This window comes from Nicotiana sylvestris, chromosome 5, assembly GCF_000393655.2.
Source record: "Nicotiana sylvestris chromosome 5, ASM39365v2, whole genome shotgun sequence".
NCBI lineage: Eukaryota > Viridiplantae > Streptophyta > Magnoliopsida > Solanales > Solanaceae > Nicotiana > Nicotiana sylvestris.
The window spans coordinates 47,572,937-47,587,259 of record NC_091061.1 but is presented as its reverse complement, the minus strand read 5'-3'; the positions used below and the strand labels follow the sequence as shown (position 1 = coordinate 47,587,259).

At 41.6% G+C, this 14,323-nt stretch overlaps 1 protein-coding gene across 1 annotated transcript; it reads right to left on the bottom strand.

Moving 5' to 3' along the window:
- Positions 1–6,638: 6,638 nt before the first annotated feature.
- LOC138868608 (uncharacterized) lies at positions 6,639–7,214 on the bottom strand. Its single transcript, XM_070146171.1, has one exon. The coding sequence runs from the start codon at positions 7,212–7,214 to the stop codon at positions 6,639–6,641; it is 576 nt and encodes a 191-aa protein (XP_070002272.1).
- Positions 7,215–14,323: the final 7,109 nt, after the last annotated feature.

Genomic DNA, 14,323 nt, shown 5'->3' with positions numbered 1-14,323 from the left:
GGTACGGTTCCAGAATGGTTACAAGTAGGGGCCAAAATACTTCGGAGAACTTTCAACTTCGAGGCTAGAGGGTGGTTGACCTTTGTGTGCAGTCGGATTGACCCAACTACCTATGATCAGACTATTCCACTTGCCCAGACGGTTCTTATTGCTTCTAATATGGCGGGATATCTTATCAATGTGGGCAATGTGATTCCCCACATCATTTCTGTAGTGGGATTTGAGCATGACCGGAACTACCCTTTTCCCAGCACCCTCACTATGTATTTCTGAGACTTGGAGGTGGAGAAGAGACCGTTTGACGTCAAGGTCAAACCTGTGGCTCCGTTCTCCTGGTACAATTTGAAGGGGTCAGACAACCCCAAGGAAAAAATTACAAGCCGCATGCTTCTACCCCAACTAGCCAGTCTGAGGAGCCAGTTGCGGTAGAGTCTTCTATTAAGCCCTCCACAGAGCCTTCCACCATGCCTGCTGCCACCACTGTTGATGATTTGCCTCCAGGACCCTCCTCTTCTACTGGCCCCAGTACTTCAGCTGGCGCGAGGGTTCCTTCTTCCCGAACTCATCCTTTCACGGCCCATCAGTTGAGCCGGACACTAGCCAGTTTGAATAACTGGATGTCAGCTGCGACATCCAAGTTATCTACATTGTCTGCTATAGTTGAGGCCCACTACTCACTGGTGAAAGAGGAGAGAGAAAGGACCAATTAAAGTCCCCGATGACCAACCATGGTCCCTGAATGTGTTTAGACACTTTCTTTAGCAGCTCCCAAAGACATCTCCTCTTAGATATCAGGTTTGAGGCCTTGGACGAAATAAAAGGCCTCAAACATTTCTTTATTACTAAAAGGGATTTGAAGATATGTTGCCTTGATGTTTCTTTGTCTCGAACCCCATACCCCTATAATAATGGTAGAGTCAGGGGTGGCCCCAAAGCGGAATTGACCGGTGGTGCTTGGTCGAAGCTCCAGTGGTAGCCACTCCCTTCTCAGAGAACCGTACGTGAGACTTCCGCCTCATACGGCTCCGTCCCGAGCAACACCTTTCACTGCTCAGATTCCTCAGTCCATTGAGGATACACTGAAGAAGCTCCTAGACAATCAGGAGAAGATTATGAGGACTAAAGATGCCTTGACTAAGGCGGTGGATTCACATGGAAAGGCTTTGACGGAGCTTGCCAAGGAGCACAAGAAGATGAGGAAGTCAAGGGCTTCCAAGGAGTCGGTGAAAGTGCTAAGGACTGATGTGGACAAGCTATAGGCAGACCAGATGCCTTTAGACTTGCTATTCGGGGATCCAGCCCCAGTAGCAGCACCAGTGCCACAGCCACAGCAGGAGCAGGAGTACACACCCAGGCCTCCAAGGAAGAAGAGGAAGCTCCCCAGTTCAGTTGGTGCAGTTATTGAGCTAGCAGACCCACAGGAGACCCCTTCCAGTGATGCACCTATCATCCAGCCGGTCCAGGAGCAGGTCCCAATCCTAGCAGCTGAGCAGCAAGAGATCGGGATCCAGGCTGAGGTTCCCGTACATACAAAGGACTTGGGGACCACTGATGATCCATGCAGACGGACCAGGCCTAGGGAGCTCCTATATCCTTTACTTTATTTTTGATGCTTATTTTGTTAGTTGGTATTGAGGACAATGCCAACTTTTATTCGTGGGGGTGCGCCCTACTTTTATCTGGATGATTGTATATGTATATTCTTAGTCTATGTTTTTGTTGATTTTCTATTTTGGGCTATATATAACTTCACATTTAACTATTTTTATCGTACTTTCTACTTTTTATTCTCTCTTTTGGTCTGTATATAAAGTTACATTTATGTATATACTCATCCCCCATTATATATTCTACTCCCCTATTGTACATATTCATTATATTTTTTATTTTTGCAAAAAACAAAAAAAAATTTATCTTTGTAGTTAGGCTCGTATTCTCTTGTTTTGTTTTTGATGCTTCCAATAAGCCCTTGGTTTTCTTAATGCCACGGTTCTTTCCAAGGGTGGAGTATTGTGCGAACTGGGTGGCTCTTCCCAATGATAGATGGTGTGACAACCTTCTTAAGGGTTTGAGTCCATTTCTTTGATTTTTCTTTTGTTTTTGATAGTTGTAGTTAAGGGTACCTCAAGCAAAGCATCACTTGAGCCTAGCACATTTGCCTTTGATCCCATGGTCAAAGACATAATGTTGTGTTCAGAATGGTGAAAGTCGTGGCTTTGAGACTCTTGCATTGACCAAACAATCATCATGTGGTCTTTTCGGACCATAGTGTGCTTGAATCATAACTAAGGTCGTTGTGGGCCCTTGACTCGATGTCTTTAGCAATCCCCTAGCGTGTGTAGTAAGGAATCGAAATGTGAGTCCAAGTCCCGAGCCAATGGTCTAGAACTTGCCCTAAATGTTTGTTGAGGCAAAATCCTAGGTGAAATTTGACTTGATAAGTGATTATAGGCACTCCTTGATCCAAATGTTAAGTTGAACAATTCCATAGCCTACCAATGAGATGGTCCCTAGTTAACCCTTTTGACCCTTAAACCTTTTTCTTTCAAGAACCAATTCTACAAGCCTATACCCGTTCTAAATGATTACCCTCTCTTGGCACCCAAATCTTCCCTTGAGTAATGACAAATGTCTAAGTTTGGGGGGAGAGACAAGAAAGTAAGCAAAGTGGTAAAAAGGTACAAAAGCAAAAGAAAAGGAAGGCAATGAAAAAGCAAGAAAAGAAAAAGACAAAAAGAAAATCCAATGTGAACAAGAATAAAAAGGGATTCAAGGAAAACAAAAAGTGAAGTGAAAAAGGTGTGGAAAAAGTAGAAAAGGGAGAAATGTTTTGAATTGCATAAGAAAGAGTGACAATGTGTCTCTCTAACCCCTTGTAAAAAATTGAAATACTCAAAAGAGTCAAGAGAGTTGTGCCAAAATGAAACAAAAGAAGTGTTTAAGGGAAGATTGAACCCACTTGAATAAAAATATGTCCTACCCTTACCCAAAAGCCTTCACAATGACTCCACAAAAGCCCTATTTGATCTTGAGTTGAAGGGAGCCTACATTAGTGGATACTTACATAAGGGGAAAGAATATGGTACTTAGAGCCAGACTTGTGACCTTCTTCTTGAGAGAGATGAGTGAAATTCCATTAACCTCGGTTTGTGTGTCAATACTTAAAAGGTGAGGTTCGCTTGGGGAGAGTTAAGGATGTGGGAGTTTGGGTTCCACAATGACCAAAGTAACTGAGAGAAGTTCTTTGATGAAATGTGTCAACTCTTGATGCTCTTGTGTCACACTTGATCCATAGTTTTCAAAGTTTAAATGTGTTAATGATGCATTCGTATTGAGGCAATTGTTAGTCCCAATTGATGATTGTTGAGGTTACTTTAGGATAGCTGGAATTAATTGGATTTTTCATTAAGGGGCAGATCTTATTTTGTTTGCTTGAGGACAAGCAAATGTTTAAGTTTGAGGGAGTTGATAAGTCGGGATTTTAACGTGTTTTATCCCCCTACTTACCTATGCTATGATTATAAATTGCTACAAAATAGTCCCAAAATACTCACAAATTGTGCTTGATTGCAGGTTTGAGCGACAAATTGACAAAAGGTCAAATATCGGCTCAAAAAGGAGTGAAACCTACTCCAGTATCAATACCAAGTGAATGGAGGAAAAATGGGCCTAGTGAGGACCGCGCAAAAGCAACCTCGGCCGCACTAGGAAGTTCAGAGAAAGGAACAATCAGGCTAAGAGCTACGCAACCGCGGTACCATTTACGCGGTCGGCGGAGCAGAGGTTCAGAGAAGTGCACTTTTGGTCACGCGGACAACTCCAGTTGCCATCGCGGCCGCGGTACCCTTCCACGTGGTCTGCGTCTCCCAGTTCAAGTTATCAAACAGTTGAAGTCCAAGAGCCAGTGCGGCCAGCACTGACCCCGCAGGGATATTTTTGTCCAGTTTTTCCAAGCTAGTATAAATAGAACATTTTACTATTTTTTGGGTTCTTTTATCGGGGAACTTCAGACGATAGCTGCACTCGGTGTTGTAGCCATTTTTTGGCATATTTTGCTTTACATTAACAATAGATTATTGTAGTTTCTCCTAGTAATCAATTATTATGTTTAGTTCTTCATCTATTTCTTCAAGTTCTGTATTTAGCATGAGTAGCTAAACCCATTAGCTAGGGTTGTGGCTCAACCCTAGTGTGGATAATTGATGGGTGTTGCCATCTAGGGTTAGATTGATATTGGGTGTTTGCTATTTGGGTTGATTTTATGTTTTTATTCAAGAATTGGTGGTTGCAAACACTGATTCAAGCTTAGTGGGTTTAATTCTTCTTGAGAAAGAGAGTCTATGACCCCAAAATTGACCCAACAAGGAATTGGTATGGACGCATGAGAAATGGTAGTCCCAATTAACGGGTTAAATCTCGAGAGAGTAATCACCCTACTTGAACCCTAGTTGCTTGGTCTCATTGGTCTACCCAATTAGTCTCAAGAGATTCAATTGGGCAAAATCACTATGTCTACCGAGAGGTGTGAGAGTGGGTGCAATTGTGCAATGGTTATCGCATAATCCCCAAATATGTCAATCTGTCCTTAGTAACATCTACCCGTCAATTAGCCACCTAGGTGATACTATGACCCTAGTGCCCTTCTTCCCATTAATTACAACTTAGAAATATTCTCTTAGCATAATTTAGCTTTAATCCTTAGTTTTATAATAGTAGTTATAAATATAAAAACTCAAAAAATATTTGAAGTAATATTAGAAGCACAACCGCAACTCTAGGCTAGACAAAAAATACAACTCCACTACTAGCTCCCTACGGAAATTCGATCCTGGACCTCTATTCGGGTAAACGCTATTGCAACCCGTTCTTCCTACCATAGCGTAGTGTCGAGTTGGTAGTTATCAATTGTTAATTTGGTTTAAAATCCAAGTGAAAGATTATGTTACTCTTCTTTACCTGTCAGAAGGTTCTTATCCCTTCTTGTTTTGTGCTTGCGTAAATTATAATAGAGTTGGTCAATTTTTGGAGAATCTGTTGATGAACTGTTAAAACACTACCCATGTCTGCGATTGACACATGGCCGGAAGGTACCCATCTGTGCCTGCTTCTGCACTGCACTTTGCATGGCAGCAGAAAAGTTACTGTCTTGTTATATTTAACTCTTCTAACTGTCTGCTCCATAACCTTCTTCAGGTTTTAGAAGTTAGGCATGTGCTTAACAAGGACAAGGGGAAAGCTGTTGAGTTCTTACTTGAATCATTGGTTGAGTGGTCTTTGACTGCTTTATGGAACTGTCCTGAAGGTTTTAAGATGTGTTATCAGTTGAATCCCATTCATCGCAAGTGAAAAATAAAACTAACATAATATGCATTTTCTTTTGTTTTGAGGTAAATTATTCACTTTGATAGAGTACTAGAGGAAGAAGGGTTTTTAATTATTTAATATATATATGGATAAAAATAAATTATATATGTATATATATAAGCCGTTATATATATATATATATATTCTTAATGGGTTAACGGATTATCCGTTAAGAAAATTGAATAATCCACCCCTAAACCGATAAGCTGTTAATAAAAAATTTCAATTTGTTCCCCGTCTGTTAAACCATTAACCCGATACCGATAAGCCATTTAGCTTCGATTTTGGTTCGGTTTTCGGTATCAGTTCGGTTTTGAGTATCCCTACTTCTTTGCTTGTTCTTCCCAAGTGCTCGGGTGTATAAACCCTGCCAGTTCTAGTCATACCTTGTGCTACACCTGTTTCTTCCATTTTCTCTTTTCTTTTCCTTCTTGCTTCCGCAACATAATCCCATGGTATAGCATCGGACTTATAAGATGGCATAGGTGCTACCATCACAGTGAAGGGTGTGGTTACCTCAACTTCAAACTGTGCTGGTACGGTTACCTCGACTTCAGGCGGTGCTTGGGTTTGTACCATAATGGGCGTGAGGGTGACTGGAGATGTTTTAGGATCATCCCCCTCCTGAATGAGTCCAATTGACCACTCCAGACTTCATTGGTCTCTGTCACATTCACTCCGTCACCTCTATGATCCGGGAGAGGATTGTTACGAACATTGGGTGCATCCTCATTTGCCTATATGACCTTAGTGTCGATTAATGTTTGGATCTTGTCCTTCAGAGTGAGATACTCATCAATAGTATGGCCCTTCATGCCTGAGCGATAGGCACATGTCTTATTTGGGTTAATCCAATGAGAAGAGTTTTCCATAGCGACGACGGGAATAGGAGTGACATAACCAACAGCCTTCAGTCTCTCATACAGTTGGTCTATGGGTTCAGCAATTGGAGTGTATTGTCTAGGTGGTCTGTGGTCGAAGTTTGGTCTTGGTTTTTGGTAATTTTGGTGGGCGGGTGGTGGTGAGTGGTAATATGCAAGTTGGGTGTTATAGGTGTGGTAGGCGATAGCGGGTTGTTGGTATCTGGGGGGTGAAGGCTGGTATGTGGGTGGAGGTGTTTGGTATGTGAGAGGAGACTTTGGACCTTGGGCTACCATTACAGCACCCACTTCTTTCTTTTTAGAGATACCTCCTGACTGCAAAGCTTTATTTGTGACTTGTAGTGCTTCGAAATTTGTCACCATTCCATTCTTGATCCCTTCTTCTATTCTTTCTCACAACTTGATGATGTCAGAGAATTTATGGTTTTCAATAACCATCAACCTTTCATAATATTGCGAATCTTGAGCTCTGGCAAAGAGCTTATTCATCTGTTCTTCTTCAAGTGTTGGCCTTACTTTCGCAGCTTCATATCTCCATCGAGTAGCATACTCGCGAAAGGTTTTCGTTGGTTTCTTCTTGAGATTTTGAATGTAGAAAACATCTGGTGTATTTTCTATGTTGAACCTGAATCGGTTCATAAAGTCTGATGCCATGCTCACCCAATTAACCCACTTTTTTGGGTTCTGACTGATGTACCAAGACAAAGCATCTCCTGTGAGGCTTCTCATGAACAGCTTTATACGGATTCGTTCATCTTTGCCAACTCCTACAAGTTTGTCAAAATATGTTCTTAGATGTACTTTCAGATCACCAGTTCCATCAAATATTTCGAACTTGGGAGGTTTGTAACTTTTCGACAGTTCTACATCTGGTTGAATGCACAAGTCCTCGTAGTTCAAACCTTCAATGCCCTTACCACCTTCAACACTCTGAACTTTGCCAGTGAGCCTTTTGTGTTCCTCCGTCATATTCTTGATGAATAGGTCTTTCTCGGCTGATTCCGGTGTATATAGGGTTTGTTGTAGGTTGTGGGGTAAAGTTTCCACTTATATGGGATTTCTTTGATGAACTCCATGAATCTGGGCATAAGGGTGGTCATTGGTTGAGTTTTGGGGATCAAGGGTATGTTGTGGTGCATTCTAAGGAGTGTGATAAGTGGTGGTTTGTGGATATTAAGTTGGATGGTGATGGTGTTGTTGAGGAGTAGGTACAGGTGGAGGGTTATGGTTTTGAGGAGGCATGGTGTATTGATGTGGTGCGGGAGGATTCAGCGGTGGATTTTGGTTTTGTGTATTTTGGGGTGGTGCCGGGTTTTGGGCATTTGGATTTTGTTGGTTGATATCAGGGACGTTTAGGGTGAGGGAAAGGTTTGCCAAGTTCCGGACCTGCTCTAGTTCTTCTTGTATCTCCAAGATTTTCTGTTCCAAGCGTTAGTCCAATTCGTTCTGTGCCGGAGTACTTCAGCCATCAACGTTTTCTGCCAAGTAGCATTGTCTTTTCTGATACCGCTTAAATCATTCATTTCTTCTTTCCCTTTGTTTCTGCCTTTAGGATCACTTGGTGGAGGAGGAGATGGAGGACCTTTGGATCTAATGTGATATGCGGATGATGCCAGTATGCACGAACCAACCTTGGAGAATGGGAATAATCAAAAGAAAGAAAAATTAACAAAAGGTAACCAAGTCAGTAAGGATATTGAAATATTGCTCGCAATATTAAATATGTTTTGCAAAATCATGTAATAAATTATGTCCTAATTTGGGGGTCCTCGTTATGCCTGAGGTAGGCCTAAGCGACACATAGACTTAGAGAAAATTGATGCCAATAATTGTGTCATTTCATTAATCCAAAAATGAATCAAATCCTTACTAAATCGACAATAATAAGAAAGTTACTAATGCCATTTGCCTTATTACAATCGAAATCTAAAACTAAGCTAGAAAGCAGTAAAGAACATCATTTCCTAATCTACTTGGTCCCAGAAGGACCTTCCCCATTCTTGGCTCTCTTGACTCCATCAATCAAGTTCCCCAGGTCGCGCATATCCAACAATAGGTAAGCCTTTGCTAGATGCCCTCCTTCACTGCCATCCATGTTTTGACAATCCGAAAGCCTTTTCCTCATCTTTCCCTCAAGCTCCATCAACCCTTGTTCCAAATATTCCAATCTCCGTGTAGACTTAGTGGAAATTTCCCTCCATTTGTTGATTGCTTCCATATCCACTTTGTGTTGTTCTAGATGCCTAGCTTCAGACTCGAAGACCCTTTTGCGTAACCTCCTATACTTGACATGCGCTTCAACAGCATCATCTATGATCCTGTTTTTCAGATTAATTTTCATGACCCAAATTCCACTAAGGGTCGTGATGGCGCCGAACACCGCTGTCAGGCAAGCCAACCAAAATACTTAATTAACTTCTCGTTTTAATGATTTTGAAGACTATGATTTTCCTTCAATTTTACTAGTAAAAGATAATCTTTACAAGTAAATATAAGAATGTTTAGAAGTAAATACAAGATACTCCATAATCATCCCAGAACGCTGTGCCACAAGTGCATGAGCATTTACTAAGGAATGAAATAAAATACAGTAACCGTTCGGAATACAAAGTGGATAAAAATAAAAAATACAGTACAATACTCTGAAGGGGACTCTGTTGGCTGCGGGTCATCTCAACAAATGCAACTCACCTAAGTTTCCGTATCAACCATGCCGCTATGCCATTAGGCCACTAGCCACACATGAACCTGTGCAACAAAAATGCACAGCAAGTGTAGTGTGAGTATGAAAACAACGTGTATCCCGTCTAATCTCGAAGAAGTAGAGACGAGAGGTCGACTTCGACACTTACTAGTGGTCCAATAGTAATATATCATTAATACGAAAGATCATGAATTTATTAAGAATGGTAGTAAATTCAAATAAGTCACAAAACAGGTAAATGTTCCTTTTTATATTAAAAGGTCTCCGGATTCATAATCTATTAATTATCAATTTATCTCAAGTCAGGGAGAGCAAATATCAATATCAATAAATCTCAAGGCAAGCAATACCAACATGCCCAATTCATACCGAGGACGTATGGCCCGATCCAATAATATTTAAACTGTGGACTGCCAAAGGTCAAATGGCGTGAATCATAAATGCATCTATTTAATCTACCGAGGCGTTTGGCCCGTTCCAAAATTAAACACATACAGACAGTCAATTAAGAAGTCAACATAGAACAATTATCCAAAGAAAAGCCAGTTCTCTTTTAACAATTTTATAAAATGAAGTTTAATCCCTTTAGAAATTCATTTACCAATTCGATAGGATTTAAGCAATTCAACTGTCAATAAGATTACGAATATCCCAAGTATAGAATGTTTTTGGGTCCTAGACTACCCGGACTTACACATAATAGTAGCTACGCACGGACTCTCGTCACCTCGTGCGTACTTAGCCCCCTCAAACAGAAGCACATAAACCAATTATTTTACCTATGGGGACAATTCCCTCTTACAATGTTAGAAAGGAGACTCACCTCACTCCGAAGATCCATAACCTGCATTCCACGCCCTTCCGACGACTCGAATCGATGTACAATGTTCCATAACTAGCCAATAATTATGCAAATCCATTAATGTATGCTCAATTACCCCTAATCATCCAGTTTATAATAATTCCTAACCCCGATTGAAAAGTTGAAAAATACGCTCCCGGGCCCACGTGCCCGGAATCCGATTTTTTTTGAAGATAAGTTTACCCATAGCCTCACGAACTCAAATATATAATTTACTCTCAATCCCATACCCATAATCGTGGTCAAAATTCAAGAATATCAAATTTCTAGGTCTTCCTCAAAACCCCAAATTTCCACTAATTTCCTTGTTAAAATCCATACATAATCAATGTATTTAACTCCTAATAAGTGGGGATAACTTAACTTGCCATTGAATGATGAAACGCCCTCTTGAAATCCTCCAAGAATCTCCCAAGTCAAGAGAAAAATAAAAGAAATGGGCCAAATCCCGTCTTAAAACAACTCACTGCCCAGCACTGCCCTTCTTCGCGAACGCGGAAATGACCTCACGTTCGTGAAGCACAACCTACTTCAGCCCCAAAATTTCTTCATCGCGTTCTGATAACGAGGGATTTTGACTTGTTTCATGCTCCTTCTTGCTTACGCTTTGATTATAAATTCTTACAAAATAGTCCCAAAAAGCTCATAAGTTGTGCTTGATTGCAGGTTTGATCGACAAAGTGACGAAATATCAAAGATCGTCTCAAAAGGAGTAAAACCTACTCAAGTACCAAAGACAAGGCAAACTGAGGACAAACAGGCCTAGTGCGGCCGCACTACACTTTATGTGGTCTGCACTAAGGATTTAGAGAACTGGTAAATCAAGCTTCAAGGTAGTGCAACCGCAATCAATCTTGCGTGGTCCGCACTGAAGGCTCCGCGGACACACTACCATGTTGTGCGGTCCGCGGAGGAGAAGATCAGAGAGATGTCCAGTGCCAACTTCAAACCCATGCGGTCCGCGGTCATGTTTGTGCGGACTGCACTAGTTGCCTCCGCGGCCGCTGTCCATTCTGCATGGTCCGCGGAGCCTGAGTTCAGAGAGCCAAGATTTCAAGTCCAAGAGCCTAGTGCGGCCGCGGTCCATTTTGTGCGGTCCGCACTGACCCCACAAGGGCATTTTTGTCTAGTTTTTCCAGCTTAGTATAAATGGAACATTTTTCTATTTTTAGGGTATCAACTATTTTCTGAACAGAGCTGCGCTCGTGAGAAGACCATCTGTAGCCATTTTGGGCATTTTTACTTAGTTTTTATCATTGAATCTTTGTATCTACATTAGCAACTAATTAATATGTCTTTATCTTCATCTATTTCTCTGTTTTTCTCTTCAAGCATGAGTAGCTAAACCCATTAGCTAGGGTTGTGGCTCAACCCTAGTGTGGGTAATTGATGAGTGTTGTGATCTAAGGTTAGATTTACTATGGGTGTTTGTTATTTGGGTCAATTTTATGGTTTAATCTATGAATTGGTGGTTGCAAACACTAGTTTGTGCTAAGTTGACTTGGCTCTTCTTGATAAAGAGAGCCTAAGTCTCCAAAATTGACCTAACAAGGAATTGGGATGAGCTTAAGAGAACTGATAGTCCCAATTAAAGGGTTAAACCCCGAGAGAGTAATTACCCGACTTGAACCCTAGTTGCTTGAGCAAAATTGCCTACCCATTTGGTCTTGAGAGAGTCAATTGGGAAAAATCACTCTCTCTACCGAGAGGTGTGAGAGTGGGTAAAATCGTGCAGCGGTTATAGTATATTTCCCCAATCATGTCAATCATGCCTTAGAAGCAATTACCCATAAATTGGCCACCTAGGAGGATGCCACTACCCTAATGCCCTTTTATCCATTAGATACAAATTTTAGCACTTCTCGTTTAGCATAATCTAGTTGCATTTATAATTAGCAGTTGATAATAGTAGTTTGTTAAAGAAAAACCAAAAATGATTGGAAGTGATATTTGGAACAATTACACAATCCCAATCTAAATAGATACTCAACTCCATTCCTAGCTCCCTGTGGAAATGGATTCCGACCCACAAATCGGGTAAAAGCTATTGCGACCCTCTCTTCCTACTTTTTAGTACTGCGGAGTAGGTAGCGATCACATTCGCGACCCGACGCTCGCGTTCACGAAGTCCAGCTCCCCGGACCTTATGCGTTCGTGTTCCAGGCCTCGTGTTCGCGTAGGCCAACGGCCTCAGGCCCCGCTCCCCTCTTTCCTTCTATGCGTTCGCGATCTCCCATACGCGTTAGCGTAGACAACTCAGCCCACCCCTTAGCGTTCGCGATTTCCACTTCGCTTTCACGAAGGCCAAATCCAGTAGCCTCCCACTTTCCTCTTCGCGAACGCGGGACTCCCTTCGCATTCACGAAGAAAGAAACCAGATACCAGCAATCAGCAACAACTTTTTATCCAAATTCGATCCGAGGCCACCCCGAAACACACCCGAGGCCCTCGGGACCCCGTCTAATCACACAAACCAGTCCCATAACTTAACACGGAACTGCTCAAGGCCTCAAATCACATCAAACAACATCAAAATAATGAATCGCACCCCATTTCAAGCTCAATGAACTTTAGAACTTCAAATTTCTACATTCGATGTCCAAACCTATCAAATCACGTCCAATTGATCTCAAATTTTGCATACAAATCACATTCGACATTACGGACATACTCCAACTTCCGAAATTGGATTTCGATCCCGATATCAAATTTCTATCTTTAGCCAAATGACCCACGAACCTCCGAATTCATTTCTGATCACGCTCCCAACACCAAAATCACCATACGGAGCTATTCCCAGACTCGGAATCCCAAACAGACATTGATAACACTGAAATACACTTCAACCCAAACTTATGAAATTCTTCCAAAAATGCTAACTTCCACAATAGGTGCCGAAACGCTCCCGAGTCTTCCAAAACCCAATCCGGACATATGCCCAAGTCCAAAATCATCATACAAACCTACTAGAACCTTCGAATCCTGATTTCGAGGTCGTTTACTCAAAAATCCAATCTTAGTTAATCCTTTCAACTTAAAGCTTCCGAAATGAGAATTCTCTTTCCAAATCAACTCCGAACTTCCCGAAATTCAATTCCAACCACGCATATAAGTCGTAATACTTGAAGTGAAGCTACTCATTGCCTCAAACTACTGAATGATATGCTAGAGCTTAAAACAACCGGTCGGGTCGTTACATTCTCTCCCACTTAAACATACGTTCGTCCTCGAACGTGTTGAGAACTACACTAAAGTAGTCTAAAATCACTATTTAACATCTCGTGCACCTATCCGTGCTACCACAACTCAGTTGAGCACATTAGCTCAATCAATTTTGAAGATATTCCCTTTTATTCAAGCAAATAAGGTTAGAGCCCAATTCCAACATCCGGAATTCTCTGCCAGGCCTGCTTCCAATATATGAACACCGTATCAATCACTACACGAGGTACCAGAATGTGACTGCATGCCTTTGCTGAATTTTTGCCATGTATCACCTTATTCACATGCCTATAAAAACATTCTCTGATCATAATAACCAACATTCCCCGAATCCGATGCTCACAATGCACCTCATGATATACATAGGCCTTGCTCTAACTCTTACAATACTGCCACGATGGAAGAGACGTGTAGAAATTCATAACCAACTGCTAAATCAACAAATCATTGGGTCTATACTCCTAACAAGAACCATCACCTCATTTTGAACCAAGTAATGGTCTTTTCTCCTTAATATACTTCATATAATCAGATTGCGCTGATCCTAAATCCAATGATATCGTCTCACCAAGTACGAACTGTTCAGGCAATAAGCCACCCCGGGCATGATCAAAAGTCTCATATGATGCCACAATGTGCCAATAGGCTATAAACTCGAACGTGACAAAAGGAAAATGAACTCTGGAAGGGACTACTCAACTCACGCACTAATATGGACTTTCCTTAGAAAATAGGAAACAAGGAACACAAAAATAGCATATAGAAAACTGTACTCAACATCACACTGTTGTGGCGTGCAACCCGATCCAAATAACATACCCATGGCGGCGTGCCACCCGATCCACACATAGAATTCACATAAAGAGATATACATCGAGCTAAATTGCTCATTACAACAAAATACCGAATATCGGCCACAAGCACGCTAAGTGCATAATGCCATCCCTGGGGAGACATATAGTGCCATACGCTACAAAACTCAAGCACAACCAAGGTGCGCCATACGATCTGAGTCTCAACAGCCATCCTGCTCGTATAACATCATCTCTAGGAACCTTAACACATAAGAAATTTACCAAGCCGTTTCACAACTCACACAACACAATGCAATATTACATGAAATAGCCCATGATGAAATAAAATCCAACGGCTGAATACTCCTCCATAAGGAGCGCTACGCCGAAATGAACACATCCGGCCTGAGATAGAGCCCATATTCATTCTTAAATCCATCCACAGACCTCCAGCCGATTCTGATCATACCGAACAAGGTTCATAATCTTTCCCGGG

Bases quoted from the DNA above. Each gene is read 5' to 3' on its own strand.
- LOC138868608 (XM_070146171.1), bottom strand. From the start codon at position 7,214: ATGACGGAGGAACACAAAAGGCTCACTGGCAAAGTTCAGAGTGTTGAA.